The 27,305-nt window shown below is 54.5% G+C and overlaps 7 protein-coding genes across 7 annotated transcripts, besides 2 other annotated features; all 7 read right to left on the bottom strand.

Annotated features, from left to right (window-relative positions):
- Window positions 1-1,580: 1,580 nt before the first annotated feature.
- On the bottom strand, window positions 1,581-3,071 carry LPMP_350760 (zinc finger protein family member, putative; the record flags this gene model as incomplete). The annotated part of the gene is made up of 1 exon (XM_010704711.1): window positions 1,581-3,071. One exon carries the CDS (start codon window positions 3,069-3,071, stop codon window positions 1,581-1,583), a length of 1,491 nt encoding a protein of 496 aa, XP_010703013.1.
- A 4,132-nt stretch (window positions 3,072-7,203) lies between these two features.
- Window positions 7,204-8,143: a repeat region.
- Window positions 8,144-10,836: 2,693 nt separating this feature from the next.
- On the bottom strand, window positions 10,837-12,219 carry MPK2 (mitogen-activated protein kinase, putative; the record flags this gene model as incomplete). Its single annotated transcript, XM_010704710.1, has 1 exon — window positions 10,837-12,219. The coding sequence occupies one exon, from the start codon at window positions 12,217-12,219 to the stop codon at window positions 10,837-10,839; it is 1,383 nt and encodes a 460-aa protein (XP_010703012.1).
- Window positions 12,220-13,865: 1,646 nt separating this feature from the next.
- Window positions 13,866-14,405: a repeat region.
- A 367-nt stretch (window positions 14,406-14,772) lies between these two features.
- On the bottom strand, window positions 14,773-15,555 carry LPMP_350740 (hypothetical protein; the record flags this gene model as incomplete). The annotated part of the gene is made up of 1 exon (XM_010704709.1): window positions 14,773-15,555. The coding sequence occupies one exon, from the start codon at window positions 15,553-15,555 to the stop codon at window positions 14,773-14,775; it is 783 nt and encodes a 260-aa protein (XP_010703011.1).
- Window positions 15,556-17,818: 2,263 nt separating this feature from the next.
- Window positions 17,819-18,508, bottom strand: LPMP_350730 (MP18 RNA editing complex protein, putative; the record flags this gene model as incomplete). Its single annotated transcript, XM_010704708.1, has 1 exon — window positions 17,819-18,508. The coding sequence occupies one exon, from the start codon at window positions 18,506-18,508 to the stop codon at window positions 17,819-17,821; it is 690 nt and encodes a 229-aa protein (XP_010703010.1).
- Window positions 18,509-19,125: 617 nt separating this feature from the next.
- Window positions 19,126-19,932, bottom strand: LPMP_350720 (KREPA4, putative; the record flags this gene model as incomplete). The annotated part of the gene is made up of 1 exon (XM_010704707.1): window positions 19,126-19,932. One exon carries the CDS (start codon window positions 19,930-19,932, stop codon window positions 19,126-19,128), a length of 807 nt encoding a protein of 268 aa, XP_010703009.1.
- An 857-nt stretch (window positions 19,933-20,789) lies between these two features.
- On the bottom strand, window positions 20,790-22,967 carry LPMP_350710 (hypothetical protein; the record flags this gene model as incomplete). Its single annotated transcript, XM_010704706.1, has 1 exon — window positions 20,790-22,967. One exon carries the CDS (start codon window positions 22,965-22,967, stop codon window positions 20,790-20,792), a length of 2,178 nt encoding a protein of 725 aa, XP_010703008.1.
- Window positions 22,968-25,813: 2,846 nt separating this feature from the next.
- LPMP_350700 (hypothetical protein) lies at window positions 25,814-27,202 on the bottom strand (the record flags this gene model as incomplete). The annotated part of the gene is made up of 1 exon (XM_010704705.1): window positions 25,814-27,202. One exon carries the CDS (start codon window positions 27,200-27,202, stop codon window positions 25,814-25,816), a length of 1,389 nt encoding a protein of 462 aa, XP_010703007.1.
- Window positions 27,203-27,305: the final 103 nt, after the last annotated feature.

Below are 27,305 nucleotides of genomic sequence, written 5' to 3'. Positions count from 1 at the left end.
ATAATTCGAAGAACACACATACACACACAGTCACTCACTCGTACGGATAGACACGCAGAGAATTCGATGCAGCCATCAGTGTAGCTCGATAAGTGTAAGCGAAAAGGGGGAAAGAAGAGAAAGAGAACTCGGAGAAATAAATTACCTACTCACTCTACAGTCACAGTGAAAGCAATGCGTGCTGAAGAAAAGAAAGGTGAAAAGCACCTTTTCAAGCACAGTGCACGAGGGTGCGTGTGCGTGTGTGCAACCTTGAGCTTGTCTGCAGAGAGGTGTACCTGAAAGAAGGAGAGCACATGTGCAGCTACTCGAGTATTTACCACCGCTCTTGTTTGCATACCCTTGTCTTTCTTTATTCGCTCCATGAATTCGCTTCAGTCGAGCAGAAAACGAATAAACAGGAAGGACGCGCAATGTAATGAGCAGTGGTCAAACCACACGTGCACAACAGTAACAGTGACTCAAAACAGGAGGAGAGCTGTAAATAGGGAAGACGCCAGCAGTGAGAAGCAAAAAAAAGTGTCGAAGTTATTTTGAATCCAAACTGTGGCACCGAGAGCGCATCACCCAAGAATGGAAATGAAAACACCCGGAGGAAGGGAAGACGAAGCCAGACAATCGGAGGCATCACCGATACCCCACATGTTTGCTTTTTTTCTTTTTCGCTTTCTGTGGATTGTCTGTGTATTCTTCTCGTGGTTCCTCTCGTTGACTTTTTATTTTAGAGGTGGAAGGAGGGGCACCGTACTAGCGTAAAGGGGAGAGTAACAACAACAAAAGCGATGCACGTCAGGTGTTCCGACTGTCAGGCAGAGACATACACACACCCACACGCACAGGCAAAAGAAAAAACCAAGCCTCACGCAAAAAACAAGCAGTGGCACAAGAGCATCACCCAGCACGCTTACAGGTACCCAATCATGCTTGTAGGCTTCCTCATCAAGACGTCAGAGCAGCATGCAGGTGAAGAACGCAATTGTGTCATCGTCTACTCTCATCAAGGCGGTACGGGCTCATGGACGAAAAGAAATAAGCGAAAAGAGAACGACATGAAGAGCATAATGAAGCGAAAAGAGGGGGAAACAAGGCGGCATTGTGCCGCTGAGGTAACAACACACAAACCCACGAAAACGAGAAGCAGCACAGAAAAGAAAAGGGGGGGACAAACAGCAAAGAAAAGAACGTGTACAAGAGAGGATCCAATGATTATCAGAAGCGGAGTGGAGGTGACGGAAGAGAATTGTGGGTGGCGCATAGAGCCAAGACGGGGGGAAGAGGGACAGAAAGGAAGGGAAAGGAAAAGGTAAGGGGGAAAAAGAGAGTGCGCCGAAAAAAAAAAGCTGATAAGAGAGGAAGCGGGCCTGGTTATGCGTATCGGCGAAACTGCGTCTGCACAGACGTGTGTGTGTGTGTGATAGTACTACAGGGAGGAAATGAGGGGCTACAAGGAGTTTGTGAACACCGCATACCTTACCAAGCGATGAGGGGCCCCAGCGTGTACAGTGGCGGTGGATGTATTGTATACGGGCGGGAGGTGGTGCTGCTTTAGAAAGACGATAGTGGTGCGTCCTCAATGCTGCTCAGTTGAAACTCGTGGAGGGGGGCGAGAGTGAGTAAGGGTTGTTACGGCGGAGTGGCGAAGTGCGACTGAGGGGCTGTTGTGTGGGCATACCTGAAGCGCCACCACTCTGCAGAGAGATGGGCGAGAGACGCTGAGCCGGCGCCCCCTCCATTTGACCCGGCGTCACGACTACCCTAATCGGCGATAGACGTCCACTGGAGCGGTACTGCACAGGCGACACGCGCCCCTTCACGGGTCCCATTGACACTCCACCGTACGGACAGATAGAGTTCGACTGCTGCGGCACCGCCGCCTGAGCGCCGTACTTATGGAGGCGTCCGTTCCTCGGCGCCCCTAACGTGGTGTTATCCGCTTGGGAGCCGGTGTATCGTGGCTCTTCGGCAGCCATCGCAATCGCCGCCATCTCAGCCGCTGCGTTCATCGCAACATCCTCCTCGTACAGCTGGCGTCCCGCAGTTATAGTTGTTGCCGGCGCCGCTCTTGTTGGCGACTTTGCCACAGTAGAGGTGGTGATGACCGCGTTAGGTGCACTGGTGGCAAACGCCGTGGTCGTTGCCGGGGTTGGCGACGAGTTGATCGACCTCTCCTCGTCCGGCGCGGGGCTGGCCAACGCGACGGAGACAACGTGTAAGAAGCGGCAGCCGTCGCCCATGCGGCACAGCTTCTTCGTTTGAAAATGGGCGCAGTGCTGCATCTTCAGTGCCGGAACACCGCCAGTCTGCCTGTACGCATCTTCGTACTGTGTGGCACCTGCTGTACGGAGAACGTCGTCGCCGTTGAAGTCCATGCCGTCACCTGGTGTGTTGGGCTGATAGACGCGCACAATGAGCTCTTGTGGCATATGCTCATAGCGGACGACAGCCTCCCTGGTGGCGCGGTGGGTAGCAATGTGCGGAAACTGATCGAGATCTGCCACAGCACAGTGAATGTCGTCGCAGTGTTCGTTGTCGTCACACATGCCGTGCGACTGCAGGTTTGGGCACAGACGGCACTTGTCCTTGAAGTTGTCGCCATTGTCGTTGAAGAGCTCCACGTAGCGGTCGCTTCCCTTTGTTTGATAAATGAACTCGCTAGGGATGTCGTAGTACACGTTCATGTCAGGGGTGTAGCAGCGCACGTTGAACCCAGGGTAGTAGAAGAGCGTCTTGGGGTCTACGCAGGGGCTCAGCAGGCGCCACAGGTACTGCTTTGGCACGTGAACGTACTGACACCCGTTGCCAGAATCGCAGTGGCCTTTGAGAAAACTTTCGCACAGTTCCGCATTATTGTCAGGCTTCGTTTTGGTCCGCTGCACGCGGTTCAGCTTTGTGCACATCGTCTCGCCCGTCGATGGCTGGATAAAGCGCACCGTCGTGATGCGCTCTTGATAGGAGCGACGGCCATTGGGACTGCGGCGGCCTTCAGAGGCAGACGCGGGACTCTGACGCAACCCGACCTCGCCCGAGTTGGAGGAGCTCCAGTTGCGGTTCTGTGGATGCGCGCTGGGCATGGTGTAAATCGAGAAAACGAGTGAGAGAGAAGAAAAATACAGGAAAGCAAGTGATGAAAGTGAAAGAAAGAGGAAAGCTTGGCTGAAAAGAGAAGCAGAAAAAAGACGCGCGCACAGAGGACAAGGACAGAAGAGAAGCCCCGAGGGATCAGGCACGCACGCATACGCGCAAATACACGTAAACGAGCTTCCTCCACAACAGAGACGCAAGGAAAAGGAAAACGCGAACGACACCAGCAGAGGTTCTCCGTTTGGGGAACCTCAAGGCCTGCAGTGCCTCGACACACCTGCAGAAGTCCACCAAGGGAGGAGGCGCTACAATGAAGCGAAGACAAAAAAGATATCAAAAGGGTCCTCCAATAGGGCAGCAATGCAGTGACAGTGGCGACGGCTAGAAATGACTGAACGCTCGTTCTGTATCTGCGTCTCACCCGGCGAGTATATCTCTATATGCAGGGGAGGAGTCGATATCGGAGAATAATAGGCGACAAGACGAAGATGTCCGTGGTAAGAGAAAATGAGAGAAGGACAGGGTGTGGGGGAAGGGCAACAGCAGAAAATAAATAAAAAAGAAAGCTGGAGAACCGATAGAGCGCTTGAAGAGTTAAGACTTGGCAGGAGCAGATAACACAAACGAGAGAGACGACACGAAAAGGGGAACAAAAAAAAAAGAAAAACTGTTAAAACAGAGAGGGGGAAACGAAAGAAAAGAAGAAAAAAAAAGCTACTTGAACGAAAGACGCAAGAAAGAGAGAGGGAGGGAGGGGGGGGGGGGCAAAGCTGTACAATGCTATAAAACACGCTCCGGAAGAGAGGGAAAGAGAGAAACAAAATGCAGTGAGAGACAGAGAAGATGGGTAGTGTGGAGCGGAACAGCGTGGCAAGTCTAAAAGCAAAACCAGGGCAAGACTCAAAAGTAAAATACAAAGCACAGCAGCACCAAGTACAAGAAAAAATGGCAACAGGCGAAACCACTAGGAGGGTGAGCAATTAAAAAAAAAAGTGTTGCGCTGCAAGACGAGAAAAACGCTCAACGCATAATCGCCAGGAGGCAAACGACAACGCAAAAAGACACGACAGCCGAAAACCAAAGCAGGCAGGCTGTCAGATGAGGTGCGAAAGAAAGAAGGGAGCGAGTAGACGGCGGCACGAAACAGAGCTGCAACACGAAGGAGAGAAAAGAAACGAAGAGGGTCAATTTGTGTATATAAAAGACCGTCGTTTTCTCTTTTTTGTCGCTGCTGCTGCTGTTGCTGCCTTGGTCTTGATAGCGGTGCAGAGAGAGTGGGAGGGGGGGTGAGAGATGGAGTTATGCGCCAGCGCCAACTCCCGAGTGCGCACCCTTATCGTGCGCAGGATCAACGACGTCCCTTTCCGCGTCCTAAGGTGCCGAAAAAACGGTGACTCTTTTCTCTGCACGCCTCTTCGAAGAGATCTCAAGCAGGATACAACACGAACAGCTAAGGTAGTAGTGTGAGTACATAAACAAAGCAAGCGCACGCCTCTTCGCTGGCTTTCGTTGTTCGCTACCGCCACTCTCGCCCTCTCTTTGTTTCTCTCGTGATGGACTAATGGTTGGAAGAAGGTGGGGAGAACTCTCCGGGGAGTTGCGTACAGCAATCGAGAGAACAGCAGCGGGTGAGTGTGAGTATGTGGTGGTGAAATGTGTGAATGTTTGCAAGAACGAAAAGAGAAGCGAGAGGGCAAAGGCGAACGCTGATAAAATCACGGATGCTCTTTTTTGGTTGTTGTTTCCTGCGTGCGCGGCTGTGCAAAGCAGTGCCAGGCACCACTCTCCAGCGCAACCTCAGACAAAAAAGGAGAGTGAGGGAGAGAGTGCCAAGGTCGAGGCACGAGTAAAAAAGGAGCACAGAAACAAATGCAGTTGAAATGTACGTGTGAGCTTTACGTAGACGCGGGTGTGTACGCTAGTTTTTTTTCTTCGCAGGAAGACACAAGACGCTCCGATGCTGTCGATGAAGTGTGGAAGCCTGGGGGTCTGTAGGGAAACTACGGGAGGCTTGTGTGGCCGACGAAAGAAAATCCGTGCTTGTCCCCTTGGTCTGCTTTCCGTAGTCTCCTTTGTTCTTGGTATCTACTGGGTCCCTTTTCGCTCGACGTACGACAAGGGAAGCACACACACACACACAAACAAAAAAAAACGACGCGCAACTCAGTCAGTAAGCGGCAACAGCAGTAGTCAGCTGTGGGAGGCGAGTAATGCGTGTCTCCTTGGACAAGGTGTGGGTATGGACGGTAGGTACGTGAGTTCTCAGATGTATGCCCACAGATGCTTCAAGAAACAAAAAAGGAGAAAGAGGGAAGAAGAAAAACACACAAGAAAGAAACCACGGGAAAAGCACGAGGGAAAGCGATCGTGAATAACGATGCCGGTGATGGTAACAGAGCAAAGTGACAGCGGAATAACTTTTCTTGTTTTCAGTTTCACAGGAGTGTGTGCGCGTTTATGTTTTCGTTGCCCCGACGACCACGTGAGAAAGAAGAGTGTGTGGGTGGGTTAACGCTCGCCAGATGAAGTGGCGAGCACGATAGGGAAGTGCGAGTTGAGGTGGAGTGAAGGAGGGGGGGTTGAGGCGCAGCAATGCCACAGGCCAAGAGAGAAGAAAATAAAGAGCGCAGTATGCATGATCGTGTGCAGTGTCACGCGTATACACGGAGCAGCGGTTAGGAGGCAAAAGAAGAAGAGGGATAGAGCAAAAGATAAGGCAAAAGGCAGTGTAAGAAAGAGCGAAGGAAGTTGGAGTGATAAAGCGGGCTACATGATGAGCGAGAGAAGGAAGCTGGGGAGTGGTCACCTGCAGGCTCCCCTCAGAGTGACGACCCCTCCGCAGGAAAGTCGCTCCCAGTTCTGGGCAAGTCGACGACCTGCGGCTATCTCCTGTGTTAGTCCCAACTAGACAGAGAGATGCAGAGGGTGGGGATGGTCAGGTACCACTGCTGCAGCTAGCCCCTCGGCATCTTCATGAACTCGAAAGGACTACTATCATCGAACGGGGGAATCATCAATAGACAGAGAAAACGCAGCAGGATGTGTCAGCAGCGGCGCTTGCAAGACAGCTCGCACCGTCACGCCCACTCTTTGATCTACGTTGACGTTTCAAGTAGAGACGGTTGTTGAGCTTCTGAGAGCACTTTCTAGACTCTTTCCTGCCCTTCTCAGTTTCTTCGCTTTCGTGCATGACTGTTATTGACCAATTCGATCCGCAAACCCGCTTTGCTAGCAGAACGACTACAGGGAAAAATGTAGGGTGTGAAGTGGCGCTAGATGGGAAAATGGCGGTGTGAAGTAAACCACTGCAGGGGGGGGGGGGAAGAGAAGAACAAGCAAAAACAATTGAAAACAGAGAAAACCCAAATTGGAGACGAGATTACCAGCCAACGATTCCTGGCCAAACTTCCGTTCCGCGGTTATCGCGAGCTGGTTGGTAAATTATGGCGGTAATCACTAATAGACAACAATTACGCGGTACCGAAAAGACGAGCAGCAGTCATCACGCAGATGGGAAAGTACACACACCTGAGCGCAAAGCGACTCGCGTGAGAGGCGGTGCTTAACTGAGGGAAACACGCACACAGAGAGAGAGAGAGAGAGACACATACAGTACAACGAAAAAAAAAAATTTGAAAGAAAGACGACATAACAAAAAGAAGAGAGATGCCAAAGGTGACACACACACACACACACATACACACACGACTACCACAAGACAGTCAAAGGAACAGAGCGTACGGAAAGAAAATGAGAATCCACAAATATTAACGAAATAAAAAAAAGAGAAATGTGAAGGCCAACACACACACGTGCAGCCGTGCACAGAACCGGCATTGCGTGCCAAATGAAGTACCAAAAAAAAACACACAAACACATACAAAGTTCAAAAGGGGAGCTGCAGAAAAAGGAGTAAAAGAGTTGGTGCAGCACGGCGGCAGAAACGCAGCTACTGCCACAGATGCCCCCAGCACACAAGCGAATACATAGACGAGATACCTGAAAAAAAAAAAAACAGAGCAAACGCACAGAAGAGAACCAAAGAGCAGCAAAAGAAGAGACAAGGACAGGGGGAACGCAATCACCGCAGCCACCCTGAAAAGAGCAAATAAAACAACATCCACGTGAACACCGCACCACGAGCGAGGGAGCGAACAGGCGCCTGCAGCCGCCACTCCTCCACCCCGGCAACAATGCCGCTGAGCCCTCCTCGCCCAGGACAAAGCGTCTCTCTGCCGTCGGATCGGCCCAGCCTCAGGTCAGGGCTCCCCCACACCCGGCACCCGGCCGGCATGCCATTACGCGACCTGGAGGCTCTCCACACATGGGGGCCTGGCGGACTCGGTGCTGTAAGCCGGGGCCGCCTCGTCATGCAGCCGGCATCGGTGCCTCATCGGCCCACCCGGTCGCGCGGAGGAGACGCCGCACAGGTGGCACACGCACGGGGCGGGGCTGATCGGCGCGGGGCCCCGCTGCCCTCCTCGGCCATCCCCGCCGGTGCACCGCGCCGGCGCACGAAGAGCCGGCGGCATGTCCTTCGGAGGGGGCACAGAGGGAGGGAGGGGGGCAGCCATCGGCACCCGACAGGCGAGCCCACGCAGCACCAAGGGCGCACGCACCTGCATTGCGTGATACACGGTTCGCCTCGAGCGTCGAGCGGTCCGCGAGGCTCGCGTGCCATGCCGGACACAACGCAGGGCCGGCAGCTGGGCGAGGGGCGCCCCCTGTCGTCTCGTAAGCACAAACACCCGTGCTCTTCCGGTGTGAGACGCCTGCCGCCGCTGGCGCCAGTCCCTCTCGCATGCCCGACGCTGCAAGCCTGTCGACACTGCCACGCCTCCACCATTCGCAATGCCCACAGGCACGCGGGAACGAGAGGCGCACGCGACGGGCTTGTAGCGCGCGCACACCTGCTGCATCGCCGACACAGGGCGCGGTGAGTCGCTGCACGCGTCATCACGACCGCAAGTCTCGTGGGCACAGGCCCACCCTAGGCCTCTCCGCCGACACCAAGAGCCCGCACCCAGCCTCTTGGCGCGGCTGCGGGCTCTTGGCTCCCCCACAGAGCGGGCACCGGACCCCAATATCACAGTGAGGTGGACAGTGTTATTGGGAAAAAAGGCAAGAAAAGAGCGGTGGAAACGGCTGGGGTGACGAAACTGTGGCGCATGTCACGTTTTTCGTTCTGCTCTCTTCCAAAGTCCTGTGGTCTCGAAGACATTCCCCTCCTATTGGCGTTACACACCCAAGACGTAGGGAAGACCTCCATCACCGTGTGACAGGCATTGTTGTCGTTCCTTTGGCCACCCTGCCGCTGTGTTGCTCTTCAAACCGTACAGGTTAATCTCATTACAATGAAAAAAAAAAAAGAAATGCTCTTTACCGTGTCATTGGCGCCTCTGGGTGTGGAGTCGCTTCACAGCAACGATGATGCAGTTAGGTGTACAGAAATGAGCACAAGCGCACCATGCACAGCAGCGCACGTGTACAGGGGAACCGCACCGCATCGCTCACGTATACTAACGTGATTATCTATCGAAAGAGAAGGAAAGAAAGAAAGAGGTGAGTTAGACCAAAGAGCGAAGGAGAAAGTACGGGAGGAAAGAGGCGTCACAAGGCAGTAGAGCGAAGGGGGGAGCGACAGCCATCCCTAGGCAACGCTATGCAGGTTTTTCCACCAACGACAAACAAAACACGAAAAGCGAATCAAGAGCAATAGGAGTCAAAAAGAAAAGGAACTCAAAGAAACGCACGCGTTTGAAAACACACCTCGAGCATGAGCGCAGAGCAATAGGAGAGAGCATCCGTGATGACGAAGGTTCGCAAAGATACGCAGCGGCACGTTGATGCAGGCGGTGGTGATCGTGCTGAGGCAGTAAATAAGCTGACCAACGCACGAAGGAGGCTCAGGAGACCGTTTAGGATAGTGAAGTGCTTAAGAAAAGGATGAGAAAGCAAAGGGGCAGAGTACACGGAGGATGTATACCGCCTTGAAAAGTCGATGTTGTCTCTCTCTCTCTCTCTGCACGTCCTCCTCCATGCACGTCTGCCTCGCGTCTCGTCAACACAGCAGCACCGAGTCGTATTCGCAGCTACACTTGCTTCCTGGAAAAGGCAAGAGTCTCGTCACGAGAACGGTGTACTGAAGGGATGCTATGGACTGTCTCTTCGACACTGCATAGCGCCCCTCAATACACAAAATGGAACGCACGGAAAAAAAAAACATTTTTTTACGCCTGTACGTACATGATAGAAGAGAGCAGAAAAATGGAGACGAGGAAAAAACAGACAGAATGCAGACGTACAGCACACACGAAGTGCGTCACGCATGCGCTCTAAGGTGTACGCTCGTCAAGCAGAGGGAGTGAGAGAGTCGGTCACGTACACAAGAAGAAGAAAAGGAACTAAAAATGACAGCATGGCGATGGCATGGCGGATCCGCACAGATGTGTAAACAATGGGTGCGGCTTAGCGGTCCAACGAAAAGGCGCAAGCGGGGGAAGGGGCAACACAGCTGAAACACAAAATGAAGAGAAAAAAGAGCAAAATAGCTAATCCATCGAGGAAAGGTGCCACACACACACACACACACATTTAGAGAGAGAGGTACAGACAAACATGGCTGAAGCGAAAACACGCCCCCACTCCATCCCAAAAAAAAAGGAGAGAAAACAACAGTGAGACGACACGATAGCCCCAAAAGCGGGCGTCAGAAGTTGGCGGAAAGAGTTTGAGTACAACAGCAAAGGTAAAGTCACAACTGAGCGGCAATGGCAGAGAGGAAAAAAGAAGAGCATAAAAACATCTTTGCAGTGCAAGTACAGCGCGAACTGGGACGGTTGCCAACGTGTATCATAGGGAAACACGATTTCCCGTGAGGGATCACGCTTTACTGCATACAAACAGTGACACACCAACACACACACATACACACCTACAAAGGAAAAGGAGCAAACGTTCTCCTTTAGATCTATAACATGATTTGAAAGAAAGAAAAGAAAGCAGAAAAGACTCACATCAGCCCCCCCTCTCACAGATCGCCCAAACTAAACGATACCCATCCACATACACACACACACACACAAGCACGAGACTGAACAGAAAAGAGAAGTACAAAGCGAAAGGGGGAGAGAAAAAAAAAAACACACACATAATAATATAAATAAATAAAGCACCAACTCTTCAGAAGAGAGAAAATAGCGAGAGGGGAAGACACCCGCTCAGAGTCACTATGAAAACAACATATTTGAAAAAAAAAGGTAACGCAGGTGGGGCCATAAAATGGAATCACGAGCGGGGCAGGAGAGAGGGTGGAGCGTTTCTTTCTGATTGGATACCTTCTTTGATTGGGGATGCGAGAATAGAGAAGAGGATGGCGGCAGGACGTAAGCAAAGAGAGACGCCATAGCAAAAGCCTAAGAGAAGGCAGAGAGAAATGTAAAAAAAGGTGCATACTGGATAGCGCGCAGCCCGCGTGTGCCACCGGTCAAACGCCAGAAAAAAAAAGGCAATAGAGAGGGCGATACACCGCCATACACGAAGACACGCCTAAATGGTAGTGAAAAGGACTAGTGAAAATCGCGATTTCGGTTAGACGGTGGCACTGACATCACCGTCCCAAAAAGAAAAAACTGAAGCCCCCTCGCCCGCAAAACCGCCGGTATCGTTCACCCAAGCGGCACCTTCCGTTCACCAAAAAAAACATACCTGGTTGCTATCGCTTCTCACGGAGAAGAAAACGTACAGTGGGGACGATCACTTGCGTACCACTGTCTCGCGCGCGACGGGTCTACTTTCTATAGCAGTGGTGGAAGGCGCTGCCTGGCGGAAGGCGGGACGGGCATACGTCTTCGAAGGTACAGAATCGTTGACGCCACTGGTCGAAGTAGACTTTACAGTGCTGCGCTGCGGTACAACTCGTACGGCAGCGCTGCTGCTCGCGTTGGGTCGCGTGATTGTAGAGGAGCTGGTGCCTGCTCGAGAGCCACTGGTAGCAGCAGCAGCGGCGGCGGCGCCGCTGCTGGTGGACGTCTTGCGACTAGCGGTTCCGCTGGCAGCTTGTCGCTCCATGCGCTGCCGTTGCTCGCCAGACGCGGAGCGACGGCGCAGCGCGGCGATTTGCTCGTAGATGGCGTCTCTATACTTGTCCAATGGCAGGCGCTCGTTGTCAGGGAGAGAGATGGTGATGGGATCGGGCGCCACCGGCTCCTCGTCAGGACGGTGAAAGGCAGCCACGTACGGGTGTCCCAGAGCCTCTTTGGCACTGATGCGCCGGTTTGGGTTGAAGCACATCAGGCGCTGGATAAGGTCCAACGCATCCGCAGAAGCGTTTGGCAGAAGCTCGGCGAATGTGCGTCGGTGCGAGAGGTGGATGTCGCGAAGCATGGCGTGGGCAAACTGCGAGTTGGTCGCCGCCACATCCGCCGAGGAAGGCATGCCTGTCACGCTGCAGATAAGCTCTAACTGGTTTGTGGTGGAGCGGCCGGGAAAGATGGGCTTGCCAAGCATCAGCTCTCCAAGAATGCAGCCCACCGACCACATATCTACGCCCTTAGTGTATCGTGTCGATCCAAGCAGAATCTCCGGCGGACGGTACCACCGCGTCGCAATGTAGTCTGTTAGCACCGGACGCGACGCCTGCTCACTCTCAAGTGAAAGGATGGAGCGCGCGAGACCGAAGTCAGCCACCTTCATCGTGCAGTCGCTGTTGATAAGCAGGTTGCTTGGCTTCATGTCACGGTGAAGAATCTCGGCAGAGTGCAGGTACTTCATCGTCTTGAGCAGCTGGTACATGATGAACTGCTTGTGGATTTCTTCCAAGATGTTTGCCCGAATCACCACGTGCAGGTCCGTCTCCATGTATTCGAAGACAAGGTAGATATCGCGATCATTGTAGGCGCGATGGACGTGCAGAAGCTTGATGATGTTGGGGTGGTGCAGCCGGTGCAAGAACATAATCTCACGGAAGGTGCGCTGCGCATCTGTCGAGTTTTGGAAAGCATCGTAGATCTTCTTGAGCGCAACGATGCGGTTGTATTTGCGCTCCACGGCGCGCCAAACGATGCCGTATGCACCCTGTCCTAGCTGCGTTTGAATCTCATATTTCTTTAGAATATGCGACTCAATCTCGTTCGACATCTTGGCACTGTGAATGCAAATGCCTAAGGGGTAGGGGGAAAAGTGTATGATTTGGGGAAGGGGGAGGACACAGCCAGCGGGACCTCTGGAGGAGAGTTGTGGCGCTGAGGGAAACCCGAGGAAGATCCCAGAAAAGTGATGAAAGGGAGCTCTAACGTCAAACGCTAACCTGCCTCAGACGCCCATACATAATACAAAAGGATCGGGTTGTGCGTGCGTGTAGTTGTGGGCTGCGTTGGGTGTAGAATGGCAACACGAAGAGAATGGCGTAGGCGAGAGGAGGGAGGGAGGGAGAGGGAACGGAAAGAGAAGGGGAACGTGTGTCTCTAGCAGAGAAGCGTGTACACACCGAGAGCGGCCTTCGTACCGTTCCTCTAAAGAGTAAAGTACGGGAGAGGGAAAAGTATGAATCGATGCAAATCGCAGAGAAAAGAATCGGTAAAAGAGAAATCAGAAAAGTGAGTGCACACACACACACAGAGATGAGCAGGTCGAACAGGAGAGACACCGGAGATGAAACACCGGCACACCCGGATATACTAGTGACGTCGAGACGGAGAGAGACAGAGAGAACGTCGAAGAGCTCAATAGGTAGTGCAAGATAGCAGGTATGAGAGGGGTGGGGCAGGAAGGAGATGACGTCGTAGCAACAAAAGGGGGGGAGTTTGGGTGCAAGAAAAGGGTGGAGTAGTAGCAGCAGCAAAAAACAACACGCGTATCGGTGATGTTTGGGAAATCTGAGCGATGACGGGGGGGGGGGGTGAAACCAAAAAAAAAAAAGGAAAAGAAAAATGAAAATAGTTTGAGTGACGTATGGAATGTGTCGATGGTCAGGAGGGTGATTTGTTCGTTTTTTTTCTGCTGATTGTTCTTCTTTACGGGAGGAAGGGAAGAGTTACCAGTGCTGCTGCAGCTGTCGGTAGCACACAGCGCACGATAAACTATGCTTGTGCGAATACGAGGCATACAGGTGCAGGAGAACAGCGTGGAGGAGAGCGAAAGATGAACCGAATAGAGAGGAGAGGGCAGAGAGTAAGAGGCGGAGTTGTTTGCATTGTATGCGTGTGTGTGTGTGTGGGGGGGTGAGCGGAAGCAGCGAGGGAAGGGGGGGTGAAGTCAGAGGGAGTACACAAGAGAAAAGGTTGAAAAGAACATAGCACAGCAGAGAAGTTATATGAAAGAGGGGTAAAGAGTGCATGTATGGATGTGTATGTGGCAGCCAGTTAGTGCGCTCGACAGAGAGAAGCAAACACGCTGAACATCTCATGAGCAGTGTTTGTAGAGAGTGGTGACCAGGCATATCGCTTAGTGTTGCTCCTCAGCGTCGAAAAAGGGGGACAGTTGAACTGCGCGATGCGTACGAAGAATGTCCTCCGCAGAGGACTTTGCGGAGGTCTCACTTGTTGAATGGGAGTAATGCTACCACTTGCCCGAAGAGTGGAGTTCTTTGTTTATTTCAGTCGGCGTGCCGTGCTTCCACCTCCTTTTTTGTATGAAGATGCACTACCACGATGTCTCCCATCGACAGCGGAAAAAGAGAATGGGAGGAAAAGAGAAAGTGAAGGAAAAGAGAGCAAAAATGCAACACACACACACATATACAAACACTCCCAGACACGTCGCCGCTCCTGATTCCCTTTTTCCCATTTTCAACGTGTTCAGTCTTCTGTACAACATGGGAAAAACTCCGCTCTTCCTCCGGCCTGTCATAGGTCCAATCACCCGGTGCAAAGCAGCGCTAGACAAGTGCCACAGCAGTGCGCTGACTCAGCCATTAGAGTGCAGCCGCTGTCTCAGACGCTACCCCACCCACCCGTCTCGCAGGATGCCTCACGGCCGCTGGAATCGTGCCGGCCGCCACCTGGTGCACCCCTCGCGATGGTCCAGGCCCTTCACACCAGTAGGCAGTGCGGAAGCGGGTGAGACACATTCAAGTCACTCTAGCACTCTGCCCATCCCATATGAATAATGCAAGCATGCTCACTGCCGCAGGTCGCTCTTACACCACACCGTCCAGAACCTGACCGCCGATATCAGTACTGATGCATCGCTCTGACCTCCTTGCGTTGTAGGCACTTTGACCCTGTCACCACCCGAAGTGGTGCGGTATTGGCAAGGATAGAGGGATTGCCTGGCTGCCCCACACAGAGCGGTGGCACCTGGCCCTGGATACCAAGCACAGTGGTTTACTCCCCTCAGAGGGAACATGTTCAGGTTCAACAATCACAAAACAACAGGATTACGGAGAAGCTCCGTTCTACACCGACAAAAAAAAAGTACACCTCCTGTGGTGTGGTCGATTATGGTCACACAGAGAAGCAAAAAAAGGCCGTGTGCCGCTGACCACAGCCAGAAAAGGGGGGAAGCAAAGGAGAACAGAAATCCGTGCGTACTACCTGTGCACGGGCGATACACCATAGCGCGCGTAAGAGGGGGAAGAGAGGGAGAGAAAGAGATACACGAGCGTATGAGGAAGTAGGGAAAAGGAAGGAGTGATGAGGCGAAAAGGCTGGGTCGGGACATGGGGAAACTCTCCGTTTACCACCACGCACGCTACTGCGAGTTCTCCTGTGAGTACTTGGTAAGCTTCTCCCTCTGCTTCTCGATGCGCTCCTGCACCTCGCGCTGCAGCAACTCCAGCGACTCCACAGTCAACTCCGACAGCAGAGACACAATGGAAAGCAGCATCGCGCGCTGGGCGGAAACGGTGGTGAACAGGACCGCTTTACCACTGGCAGTCCGCTCTTCAATCGTAGCAATGCAGTCAGAGTTACCGCCCGATACGCTCGATGGGGTGGCGTCTGTCGTTTTGGAAGGACTAACACTGCCACTTCCAGAGGCCCTCTTGGGTTGGAGAGACGAGGCTGCTTCGGGGGATGCGGTGCTGGCGAGAATTTCGTCCACTGCCTTGGCTGTCATGCGCTTTTCCGCTGCCTTGCGTTCCTCTTCGGTGACCTCGACCCCATCCAACTGTCGCAGTCTTGGACAACAATACAAGACGAACTCGCGGTAGTACGGATGTTGCGCACATGGATTGTCACGGAGCCACAGCACGCTAAGCGTTGGCAGCACCCGCAAGGCCGACACCTCGCGGAGATCCGCCACTGTGTTCTTGCGTAGGTACAACTCCTGTAGCATGCTACAGCCTTGGAACGCCTTCAGCGAGGACACGTTGTTCGATGCAAGGGCAAGCACCTGGAGCCGGGGAAGCTTCGCCACGAGGGAGATGTCGGTGAGTCCCTCGCCCCACAGGTCGAGCCGCTGCACATCGCCCAATGATTTTACCTTCGTCTTCTCCAGAACGAGCTTCTCAGAGAGGATCTTGTCTGCGCCCATGACGGGCCTTGCAAAGAAAAGCGGAGGCGAAGCGTCCTCAGCGCAGATGCCGAGGCAATTGGAAAAACAAACAAACAAACAAAGGAAAACACCAGGTGAAAAACGACGAGTATACAACCAAAACGAGAGCGTCAACGGAACGCAGGGCACACACACCAGCAGCAGCAGCAGCGGACGCTTTGGTTGTCCCCGTTACTCTTGTTGTAATCCCCTTGTCTAGTATTCGCGTGTGCCTAGGTATTTGCGTTGTGGTGGGGGCATACAGATACCACACGAGACTGCCGTGTTACAGGGAAGAAGAAGGAGGAGGAGGGGGAAAAGAGGTGGATGTCGAGAGCTCAACAGGAAAGAAAGCACGAGACCAAGAACGAACACGCAGGAGGATAAGAACAAAAGGTGTCAACTACTCAGGCAAGGTCAGGGCGGTGCGCATCGATGACGAAGGACGGGTGAAGAAGAGAAGCAGCTCAACACAGCATGGAGAATGGAAGGGAAGGGAAAAAGGTGTCTCATAGCAGTATTGCGTTACAGGAGAAGAGAGACAGACGTACACAGAGCGCGAGAGAAATGAACTGAGACAGCTCCGGGGATAGCGAGGAAAAAGGGGGAGTGAAGGCTGCGCGTCCGAGAGAAGAGCACCTGCACCGTGGCCCTTGTTAAAAAAAAAGGAAAAAAAAAGTAAAAAAGAAACGAAGACGAGAGAAGGGAGGGCCTTTATTGTGTGTTCTCGAAAATGAAGCACACGAGCGAGAGGCGAGGAATACGGTTCTGCGGAAGCCACGGCTTGAGGCAGTACATCAACAGCGCAGATGGTGCTGCAGGAATAGGTTTGGGTAAAACCAGAACACAAGGATAGAGCCACACAGTGGGACAGTAGTGCAGCGGAAAGGTGGAGACCACAATACCAAGGTGAGGTCTGTAGTGCAGATGTCTCCGCACGTCTGCTGTGTATAAGTGTGGGCTTTCCTTTTTTTTTTGTGTATTTCAAAGGCACGTCTTCCTATTCGCGCAAGGCATTGTACTGGTCGTGCCTGAGCGTGTGTCTGTCTGCTGCCAGAAGCGGGCACGACTGAAACTGGAGGAACACCGATACGCCTTGAACAGCAGTAGCGGGGAGAAGAGAGATGTGGGGAAGTAATATGCGTGACAGAGGGGGGGGGGTAAATCAAGAAAGAGGTGAAGAGCGAGGCGGTAGGGGAACCGAGTGGACTCCAGTTTGAAAACACTGGCGTAGCGCATGTACAAAACCATGAGCGCAAAACGCACACCAAAAAAAAGGGAGAAGAGAGAGAGGGGGGGGCAACAAGGGGCGCACAGTAACCAAAGTAGGGGAGGCGCACATACACACGTGGGTGTGTGTTTGCCAGGCATGAGAGAAGGGAAAGAGATGTGGAATGGGAGAGATTGGGTAGGGTGAGAAATGTGTAAAAAGGCGGCAGAAGCAGCGGCCCCAGCGTGGTGGCCGTCTTCCGCAAACACACACGCACACACATGGTGTTGCGTGCAGAGTGGCCCGTTGCGCAGGTGATGGGCCGATCCTGCCTGTGCGCCTCTTCCCCCTCCCACCAGGTGTACAGGTTGCACAGAGATCGGAAAATAAAGAGAGAAAAGGGCAATCCAACGGGTGATCCCGGAAGAGAGCGAGGACCTCCACGAAGCGAAGCAGGGGGGTGCAGTACGGAGTGTGAGAGGACGAGAAGCCACTTGATTCGGTCGGAAATGGGTGGAAAGAGGAAGAGTTTTTTTTTTGTGCAAATGAGTTGAGTGTTATTGTACTGTAAATACACCGACGCACAAGGAGGCGCCCCCGGGGGTTTATCCAGCTCGGTGGCATCGCACCGCATGTCTGTGTTCGCGTTTCTGCGTATGTGAAGGGGAGAGGAAGGCGAACGATGTCCGCCACACCAAAGCAAGCGCGAGAAGGAGAGAACTCTCTTGCTCACTACCACCATCTAAGTCCTAGTGCCAGTCAGCGCCTGCGAACCAAATTCAGAAGACCTGCGCACACACACACACACCGTCCGCACGTCAACACGGCAAAGGAAAACACATCAACAGGCAACAGCGCCGCCTGCACAGCAAAGGCACGCGCACGCCTCAGGGAAAGGAAGAGCAGTTGCCGTCACAACTGATCCGCCAGCACTCGATCCTGCCTCCCCCACGCCGCCGCCCGTAAGTGGCTCGATAAGGGGAAAAGAGGAGGAGGAGGAGGGGCGCTGAGGAAGAAAGGAGAGTCAGTGCCCTTTTTGAGATCTGGCACTCCTTACGGTGTCTTCTGTGTCTTCGCAGTAGCATTGCCATTCTCGTCCGGTGCTGCGCCGCTTGTGGCGCTGTCGCTGCTATTGTCTAGTTCACCGGTTACTGTGTTCACCGGTGACGGAGGGGACCGACGGTCACCGTACACAACGCTCACCTGCCCATGTGGCGGTTGTACTTGGATGTAGGGGAAGTAGTAGTACCTGTTACACGACGGCTCCACCTGCGGGTTCAAGCGAAGACGACCATTCACGCAGACTACGTTGCCCTCGTTCAGCTTGGAGCGGACCTCTCGGGAAAAGACATCGCCAAAGCAGCGCACCGTGTGATGATCCTTCTCCACCACACACTCTTCGCCCTGGTTCGCCGTGTCCAGGCTTGTTGTGGTGAGCGTGAATTGGGTGACAGCGTCCTCGAAGACGTAGCCGGTTTGGATGTCATGCACTACGCCAACGAGTGTCACGCAGTTAATCGACGGCGCGCGTTGACCGGGTCGACCCGCGCTGAAGCTGGCGCCCTTTGTGGAAGAGATATTGCCTAATGAGGTGCCGCTAGTGCTACTGCACGCGCGTATCGAGAGACATGAGACACCGGCGCGCGTGCTTGTAACTGACTGACACTGCACCGCCGAGGACAACGGATGCACCGTGGTCGCCATCAGCGGCGCCACTGCAACTGAGCAAAGGCGGCGATACATGATGCTGCCTTGAGTCGCTTCTTTACCTTTCACAGCAACGAACCAGCAGAGGGGCTCCGCAAGCGAATTGGAGCTAACGCACGACACGGCAGGTGTGCAAGGGAGAAGAATGCTGCGATGAAGTCGCTCAAGCAACGTCAAGACTGGGTTGAGAAAGAGTGTGGAAGAGGAAAAGCCGGCGAGGCAATGGGGAAACCAAAGGATGGAGAGAATGGAGGGGGGTACGCTACACAAAAGAGAAGAGCGTGCAGACAGGAAGGGGTATGGCATGGGTACCGGAGAGATAAAAAATTCTCAGCAAGGACACCCATATGGGCCTGCAGGTATCACTTTCTTTGGAGGGGGGAGGCACAGGAAACGAGCCGCAAGCGGGTGACTGTTGGAAGAGAGACCCAAGTGGGACTCACCGTCCACGGCCGCATCGGGATCGCCACACCGTGGAAGGAAGAAGAGAAAAGAGCTTTCCGACTGCTCAGGCGCAGCACACGCCTAGCTGAAGAAGACAGACACACCGCTGACTCTCACAGGTTGACACTGGCGCAAACACATAAAGCGTAAGAAGCTGCGTCGCCCCGTGCATTTCAGGAAAAGGCGTACACGACAACAGTGGCACTTTTTTATGACAACCCTCTCGGCAGGGCACGCACGCTACCCTTAAAATTGTCCCTCGCCACCTCCAGTACCGGCACTGTCACGACCTTTTGCAAATCGCCGTCGTACACGTCCTCCATGCGCAGCTGACCGCTGACCACAACCCATCGATAAAGGACCAGCTCCTCGGCCCAGGCCTTGACGCAGCGCAGCTTGTCCAACTCCGACAACATTGAAGACGGCGCGGCAGCCTCGCTCGTGTCGCCAACTTTAGTGGCTTCACTGCTCACCACGGTTGGAGTCACACGCCAGCACGTTTCCATAGCCCCAGGAGACAGCGCACACCGCACGGCCAACAACTCAGACGACCCCATCGACACCCACAGGAGCAACACGGCGCAGGATTGAGTGGTCAAGGTTGCAGTGGCGATGGTGCGCTTGCCAGGCACGCCTTCCCCAGACGGTCCTGGAGTGTGAGAGGCAGGGTACCCGCACTGCACTGAGTGCACGTACGCGGAGATATGCGCCACATTCACACACGACACCGTGACAGCGATGGTGTTCTGGGCGGTGGAGTGCCGCTCATTGAACAGCTGATGTTGACGACGTTTAATTTCATCCCAGGAAGGGGCAGAGGAGGCGGCATTGCGATTCTCCGTCAACGTGGGATCGGTGCAGCGACGCAGCAAAGACGCCGGCGGCCCAGTAGCCGAGTCAAAGCAGCCCGCTAACTTAGCGAGACGTGTCGCCTCACGCAGTGATGCGATGGTGGCGCTCGAGGACGCCGTCTTGATGCTCCCCGAGTCACACAAAAAACGACAGCACTGCCGCATCCGTAACGGGGCTCGCAACTCCCTGAGAGGACGACCCAACAGACAATGCGGGAAACAACGGAGCTGAGGACACACTGCATATGTGATCAGTGGGGTGGAAGGGATGGGAGGAGGGTTGTGAACAGAAAGTGGTTTCCACAATAGGCCAGCAAAGGGAGAGAATAGAGAAATGGAAAAGTGGTCGAGTCACGGTTGCAAGACAGTCCGAAATCAGACAAAGAGGTGGGCCACCGTGCTGCGGTTGCACGCTTGCACAGCACAGTACCTTCACTGTTCCACTTTGCACCAACCTGACTGGTGCATCATCCACCGAAGAGAAGGCAGCGGTGGTGGTGGTGGTGGCGCAATGTGCATTTAGGCCGGTGAAGCAAAGCGCTTCCGCTGCAAAGCACTGTAGGCGACGAACGTCTGAGTCGTACGAGAAAAAAGAGCATGATGGCACGGCTGTTGACATCTAAAGCGCACCTGGCGCCATCGAACCCTTAACCCGGCTCAGCGCTCCGCAGTAGCAGTAGCGATTTCCAGCGGGCATATGTCTCTTCTTCTTTTTTGTTTGTTTCGAAGCCCTTGTGGGGAATGAGAGAGAGAGAGAGAGGACTTACAGTCATGTAGGAAAGTATGCGTGTGTCTGTGATGCGCGCGAGCTCTAGAACTGCTATACTGTGCCAAGTGGGGTTGCCACCCTTTCCCACACCGCCACCACCACCACCTTCCTCGTCATCTTTGTCCTTAACACACTCCGCCGCAGAAGATCGACAAGCTCAAGTGCCGAGAGAGGGGAGAAGAGGGAAAACACTTCGAGGGGCGTGCAGGACACAGGGAAAAAAGGACAAGTGCCAGTCAGCGGCGACCGAGACTCACAGCTCATTCACTTTGTTTGCAATGAAGGTCCATGAGGGCGCCAGTCGGTACGCCTCTGTTCTGCCCTCCGAGGTGCGCTGCCTGTGTCTGTTCAGCGGCACGATCGCACGGCGGCTCCGCTGCAGGGCTGCCGTGCCTTCTACAATGAAGTGGTGCAGCAACACACTTTGGTCCTCCATGCAGCGCCGCTGCAGCTCGGCGCGGCATAGCTTCTCCAGCGTAAGGAGGCGAGTGAGACGTCCAGTGAAGAAGGTGTCATCAGCCAATGCCGTTGATAGCGCCGGACCACCCGTAAGCCACCCAGCAGGTTTGGGCGCCCACGCAGAAAATGTGGTAAGCGCATCGGATAGGGGCGTCAGTGCGCGTGGCAAAGGTTGCTGAACGTCGCAACGAGCGATGAGCTTAGGCGACCGCACTCGTTGGTATGAACAGGAGGCCGCCGGCAATCGTCGCGCCCACGAACTCGCACCTTTATCCCTGTGGCCGACGTTAACAGACGTAGATGAGAGTCTCTGCATAGATCGTGGGGACACCGCACTAGCCTGCTCCGCAGTGCTCTGCCGCGCATCAGGTTCACGCACAGACAGGGGTGAGGAACTTTGCTCGCCGTAAACAGCGTCAAAGAACCGCTTGTACTGAACGTAGCTGCTGAGCCGCTCGCGGTGGTAGTCCTCCGGGCGCTGCGCCGCTTGTAGTGTCTTCTGCTTCGTAGCGATGCCGTCACGCGGGCTGCGCAGAACGCCACCGCTACTGGTGCTGGACAATGCAGCAAGGTGGCGAAGTCGAAAGGCTTCGCTGGTTGTGTAGCGACTAACGTCTCTCGCAACGCGACTCTCCCTTGAGTCATCGGTAGTGGGGTTGATGTGGTGACTCGCAGCTGAGGTTGAAACGCGATTCACGCTGGCATTCCACACACGGCTCGACGTGGCGTGAGATGCATCACGTCCCTCCGTCTGAGCTGAGGAGTGGCTTGAGAAGCTCCCTACGCCAGGGGGCGAGACGGCACGAAGCGATTGTGACGGGTCTTGCGTGGCAGCGCTAATGCGTGCGGCGGGCAGCGCGGCGCCTCGCAACAGATCTGTGCAAGGGACCGCAGTCTTCGCCGGCAATCGCGACTCGAGCACACTTCGCCGCCACAGTGCTTCGGATGACGCATAGAGAGAGGCAGCGGTAGATGCGCGGTGAGCTGCAGCGGGTAACGTGCTCACCAGGTGCGGCACTAGAGACGTCCTTGAATCTCTTTGAGGTCGACTGAGACTATAGTTCTGGGTAGCACTGGGCTCCATGTGCACGTCCGCCTTCCCTTCCGCACGCTGTGCCGCCGCATCCTGCTGAGCGGTGCGGGCGGTGCGCCAGGGAGAGAACAACTTCGCTTGGTACACCAATGACGGTGGTTCGCTTGAGGTATACATGAGCGATGCTACTGTCTCTGGCATCTGCATGGAGGAGTAGTCCAGCATGCGAGATGCAGCAGGGGAGGAATTGTGGGACGTCTGGGGGTGAGGCTGGTGATCGGGCGAGGCGCGGCGCACCTCCGCGTCAGAGTCTGCGTACATGATGCTGGGTGTCGTGGATCGGTGTACCAGCAAACAACTAGTGGTGTCGCCTTTCTGGTCAACCCCCACGCTTCGCCGACCCCGGGCGCTGTCGATAGATGAGCTCAAAAAAGAACGCACCCAACCTGCGGCAGCGGCGTTGGCGGTAGTGACAGTGGCGAGAGGGGGGACCTGTGCCTTGGGGTCGACTGCATTCCTACTCGGCATGTTAGAAGTACTCGAGCAGAAGCGGTCCTCGAGAAACCGCGTCGACATGTCATCGCCCCTTCGTGAAGGTGGCAGCAGCAGCCTGTCGCCGTCGCCATAGTCCGCGTCGGCATCCTCTGCTGCCCACATGCGATAAACCGAGAGTACAGCCTTGTGCGCTTGAAAGAGACACCGCCGCTCATCCGTCTCATGCGTCTCGAGTCGAACACGATGCTCTTCCTCCGTGTAAAAGATACTAAACTGCAGCGGACTGGCTAGTCCCTGGGGCGCCAGTGCATACTTGACCGCCTCTACACCTGCTGAGGGCTGCTCCGGTGATGGCACACACGGTGTGGAGGTTGGAGATAATGACGGCAATACAGAAGACGATTGAGAACCTTGCTGTAGGCCCTCGCGAGTGCCACTGCGCATTACGGCGAAGTCCGCAGCAAAAGTGCTAGTCTCCGCACTGTCCAGCCCTGGACGCGCGGCACCTTCAGTGGGACGAGCGGCGACTTCGAGAGGTGAGGTGGAAGATACAACGCCTCGCGTCCTCTGCTCGTGGTCGTAGCGCGGCAGCGTAAGCGCACTCCACGGCGGCGAGTGCGCACTATCGCCGTGATGGGAAGGAGAAGAAGAGCCTGACGTGGGGATGTGGCACTCTAGATGGCTCCCCAGCGTGCCTCCTGGTGGTCTCCTCGGCAGCGATTCGCTGGCACGCTCGAGTGACGGGTTGTTCACTGTTGAACCGCCACTGGATGGGCTGACTATGGCTGTTGTCGCTGGTGCACACCCACCAGAGGGGCTAAAGGGACTCAGAAACTCGAGCGAGCGAAGTCGTTGCACTCGATCACCTGTGTGAGGAGACGAGTACGAGGTGTCCACAGATGGTACGAAGCACGACATGCGTGGTAAGGAACCCACCTCAGCGCCGCTTCCAGCGGAGGAAGACGCTGGAGTGCGGCGCGGAGAAAAGGGTCGTGAAACCGGGGAAGCTCCAAAGTTGCTGCTGTGGCCGTCCACGGGTAGAGAGGTTGCCGCTACCACGTCGGCAAACATCTTGGCAGATTGAAGTACCGAAAATGCTAGTCCGTTGCGTGCAGAGGGAACTCTTGGCTCTATCGACTTGGGGGGAGGGGGGGTTCCAGGCCTTGCATATTAGCGCTGGTGTTTCTTTTTCGTTCCTCTTTCGTTGTTGTTTTCAAAGATCGCGGTGCAGACACGTACTCGCACGCACGCACGCACACGCACACACACACACACAGTACCAGGTAGTCGATCGGGAGCTCTTCAGAGGAGAACAGCAGCACTTCAGGCACCACGCCAGGGAGAGCCAAGCGAAACAAAAAGGAAAGCGAGATGGCGCAGTGAGCAGAATGGGGAGGAGGGCGAGAAAATACACAGAAGAGGCAATCTAGAATCTAACGAAAGCCCAGATGAGCATCATCAGCAAGGTGAAGGAGAAGGGGAAATATGAGCACCGAGCACGGTGAAGTCGCCACTAAGGGGAAGAGTTTCTATTCAACAAGGACGGAGAAAGGGCAGACGGCGCAGGTGTCTCCTGCTCCGCGTTTGCCGAGCAGTGACGGGCAAGTGTAGCAGCTGTGCGCCTAAGACCGCCAGCAGTGCTGCACACGAGCTGTCGTCTTGGTTGCTTTCACGTAAGAAATGACGGTGAGCGAAACGGTAAAAAGGGGTCTCAGGAGGAGGAGAAAGAAAGAGCGAAGGAGTGTAGACCATGTCACGCTGCACGAGAACTGTAGTACTGGAAGAACGCATGGAGAAACAGACTAGAGAGACTGCGTGCACGCACGCTTGGTTCACAGACACAGTCGTAACAGCAGAGACCACCTTCCACAATCTCCTCATCTCACTGAGCTTAAGCGGATTGTAAGAAACCACACGCCATGGCAGGTATGGCACTCGCCCCTAGAAAAGGAGAGGAAGAGCGGCTCCGACTATTGATCTTGCCGCTCAGCTGTTCTTTCTTTTTTTTCTGACGTGATCAGACGATGTTGCCTTCACCATTCTGCGGTTGCCAGCATACAATTATCGACATTAACATACACACACATGGCACTGTGCTCATCTTTGAAAGAGCTCTACACGAAGAGGAAAGGGTAGCAATGCGCGATGGGGGAGAGGAGGGTACTTGGAAGGAAGAAGTTGTCATCTGTGCAGCATGCGTACTGCCTATTTCGTCGCGAGCGACATGATAAAACCATACACGAGAGGAGAAGAACGCTGACGTTCCTTTGCATCCCACTCACATCCACGCGCGAGTGTAAAGCCCCCCCCCAAGCAGCATACTACCGTTTACGAGCACGAGAGAGGGAAACCAGATAGTGCGTAGAGGCGAGAGAAAATAGAAAAGGTAAAAGCGGTGTTGGGGGAAAAAAGTGCAGACAAGAGTCGCAGTGGACGGATGGAGGGGGGAGGGTAGCAGGACTCACCCTTGCACGACGACGGATGGGCAAACGCACGCAGAAAGAAAAGAAGCACCGGAGAGAAGTCGAGCAGCATGTGCCCACCAGCCCACGCATCAAAGAACAACAGAGTCCTCTCAGACCTTCGAGTGTGCACGGAGAGAGGAAAAGTGAAAAAGAGAGGGACAGAAGAGAAGAGAGCAGTAAAAGGACAGACAGAGCGCCACAAAACACCCACAGAGACAAAGCACAAGAAGCGGGAGAGGGGGGGCAGACTACACCGCACTGAGTAGCTCCTGTTTGTTCCTTCAGAACGATGCAAGGGCATACAAAACACCGACAAACACCAGAACTAGACGAAAAAATGCTGAAGCCCATACACAGACGCCTGCGATACCGGGACAAGACGGCTGCGTGGCCTGGAATAGTCTGTTAAGTAACGGGGATCAGGGCAGTAAGTATGACCCTCTCTTGCATATAAGCGTGTCTTCTGGGTCAATGCTACGAGGGAGAATCACGTTTATATCGCCCCCTACAGAGCTGTTCTCGTGCACGAAAACATCAAACAAAAAGAGTAACGCCTACGGCCAGTACAGCACGGGGGTTTTGTAAGTGGACAAGTGAGCATGGCGTTACACCACCTGGCGTAACTGAGAACCGCTTTGCTTTTACGCAAAGTCGCCGTTTCTAGCATGCTGGAGCAAGTGAATGGGCCTCGCGACTCACACCCTTTTCCCTTCTGCCTTTCAGAAAGCGCAGCCAATATAAAAGTAAAGACGCCTCTTTGGCCCTTGAGTAACAGGTGTCTCAAGCACTTCACGCACCTACAGCTCGCGCTTCTTATTCTACTGCCTAGTCAGCTTTGGGCCTCACCTCCCCCATCAGAGGCTCCGCCAGTGTGTCCTCCCTCCGGTTCTCCATTTCGACCACCTCCACCCGGTCCTTCATGGCATCCCGGAAAAGCATCGGACAGAAATCAATCACGCATGCAGGCAGAATGGTATCAAATTGCGTGATCGCGACTCGGTGAAACAGTATGTTGCCGAGCACAAGATGCACAAACCCAATGAACTGCACCACGTTGAAGTGCTCCTCGAAGATGGATGGGATGAGAAGGCACATCAGCCACACCGTCACGATTCGGAGGGAGCCAAGCATAACAGTGGCCGTCGCAGAGACGTACTTCAGAACGCTCATGTGGCAGGCGTTGAAGAAGAAGCTGGAAAGGACATAGGCGGAGACAGACAACTTGCACATCCACGACTTTCGAATCTGCGCAAATGCGAGGACGACATCATCGTACGGCACCTTCAGCGTCGGCTGCAGCTTCTTCACCCATGTAACGTTGGTGTATATAGCGCTAGGTCCTCTGGCAGCCTGGAACTCCTCGACGGCCACCAAGTTGTGGCCCCAGGGGGCCATTGGCACCAGCTGCAAGAAGGCCAGTAGACTGAGCGTCATGCCGGCACCGTAGATGCCCTCCGTACCCACCAGCTGCAGCGGTGGAACCTTGTAGAGGCGGACCAGTCGCTCCTCACACACGCCTTGGAAGGCGTGCAGAATCTGCGCCACGAGGATGAGGAGGTTGCCCAGCGCTTGATTATTATGCCGCTCTTCCGAGGGGCTCAAAAAGCTGGTACCGCGTTCCAGAAGGTTGCTAACCCCTACCAAGAGGAGACCCAGCACGACGAAACCCATCCCCCACAGCTCCACCTTCGTGAAGCGGTAGTCTAACCAGAAGTACGAGATGACGGCGATCCACACCACGGTGGAACCGCGCAGCATCTGGTACACAGAAGCGTGCGTGAGCGTCATGCCAACGTTCTGTACGATGCTCGCCAAAACATCGGCGCCAGGCGGTAACAACCAGAGAAACGGATTGCGCGGTAGTACGTAGTCTTTGCCCTCCACCAGTTCGCCTGGGTGGGCACAACCACCCCTCTTCTTGTCGTGCAGGCGGGGCACCACAGACTTCTTATACACCAGAAGGCAAACAAAGATAACGAGGCAGAACGCTTCTGAGCAGAACATGAAGAAGGCTTGCGTGAACGGGTGGGCGAAGGAGTAGTGCAGCCGAAAAGGCACGGCGTGAGAGCCACCGTAGCCACCCGTCGGGCCCGTAAAACCATCCGGCGCGTGAATGGTGTCGGCCCATTTCAAGCTCAACGTCTGCACGGTGCCCCATAAAAGAAAGAGAACCGAGAGAACTATCGGAGACACTGCAGACGCCGTATCGCCCATGGCAGAAGGTAGGAGTGCCGTGGAGACGCCGAGTGAAGAGGAAGGGGAGGGGAGGGGGTAGTGTTGCTAAGCAGCAGGCACACACGTAAGGTTGGCCGCAAAG

This window comes from Leishmania panamensis (genome assembly GCF_000755165.1).
Source record: "Leishmania panamensis strain MHOM/PA/94/PSC-1 chromosome 35 sequence".
NCBI classification, from domain to species: domain Eukaryota; phylum Euglenozoa; class Kinetoplastea; order Trypanosomatida; family Trypanosomatidae; genus Leishmania; species Leishmania panamensis.
Note: the sequence above shows the minus strand (reverse complement) of the source record. Positions and strands in the feature narration are given on the sequence as shown.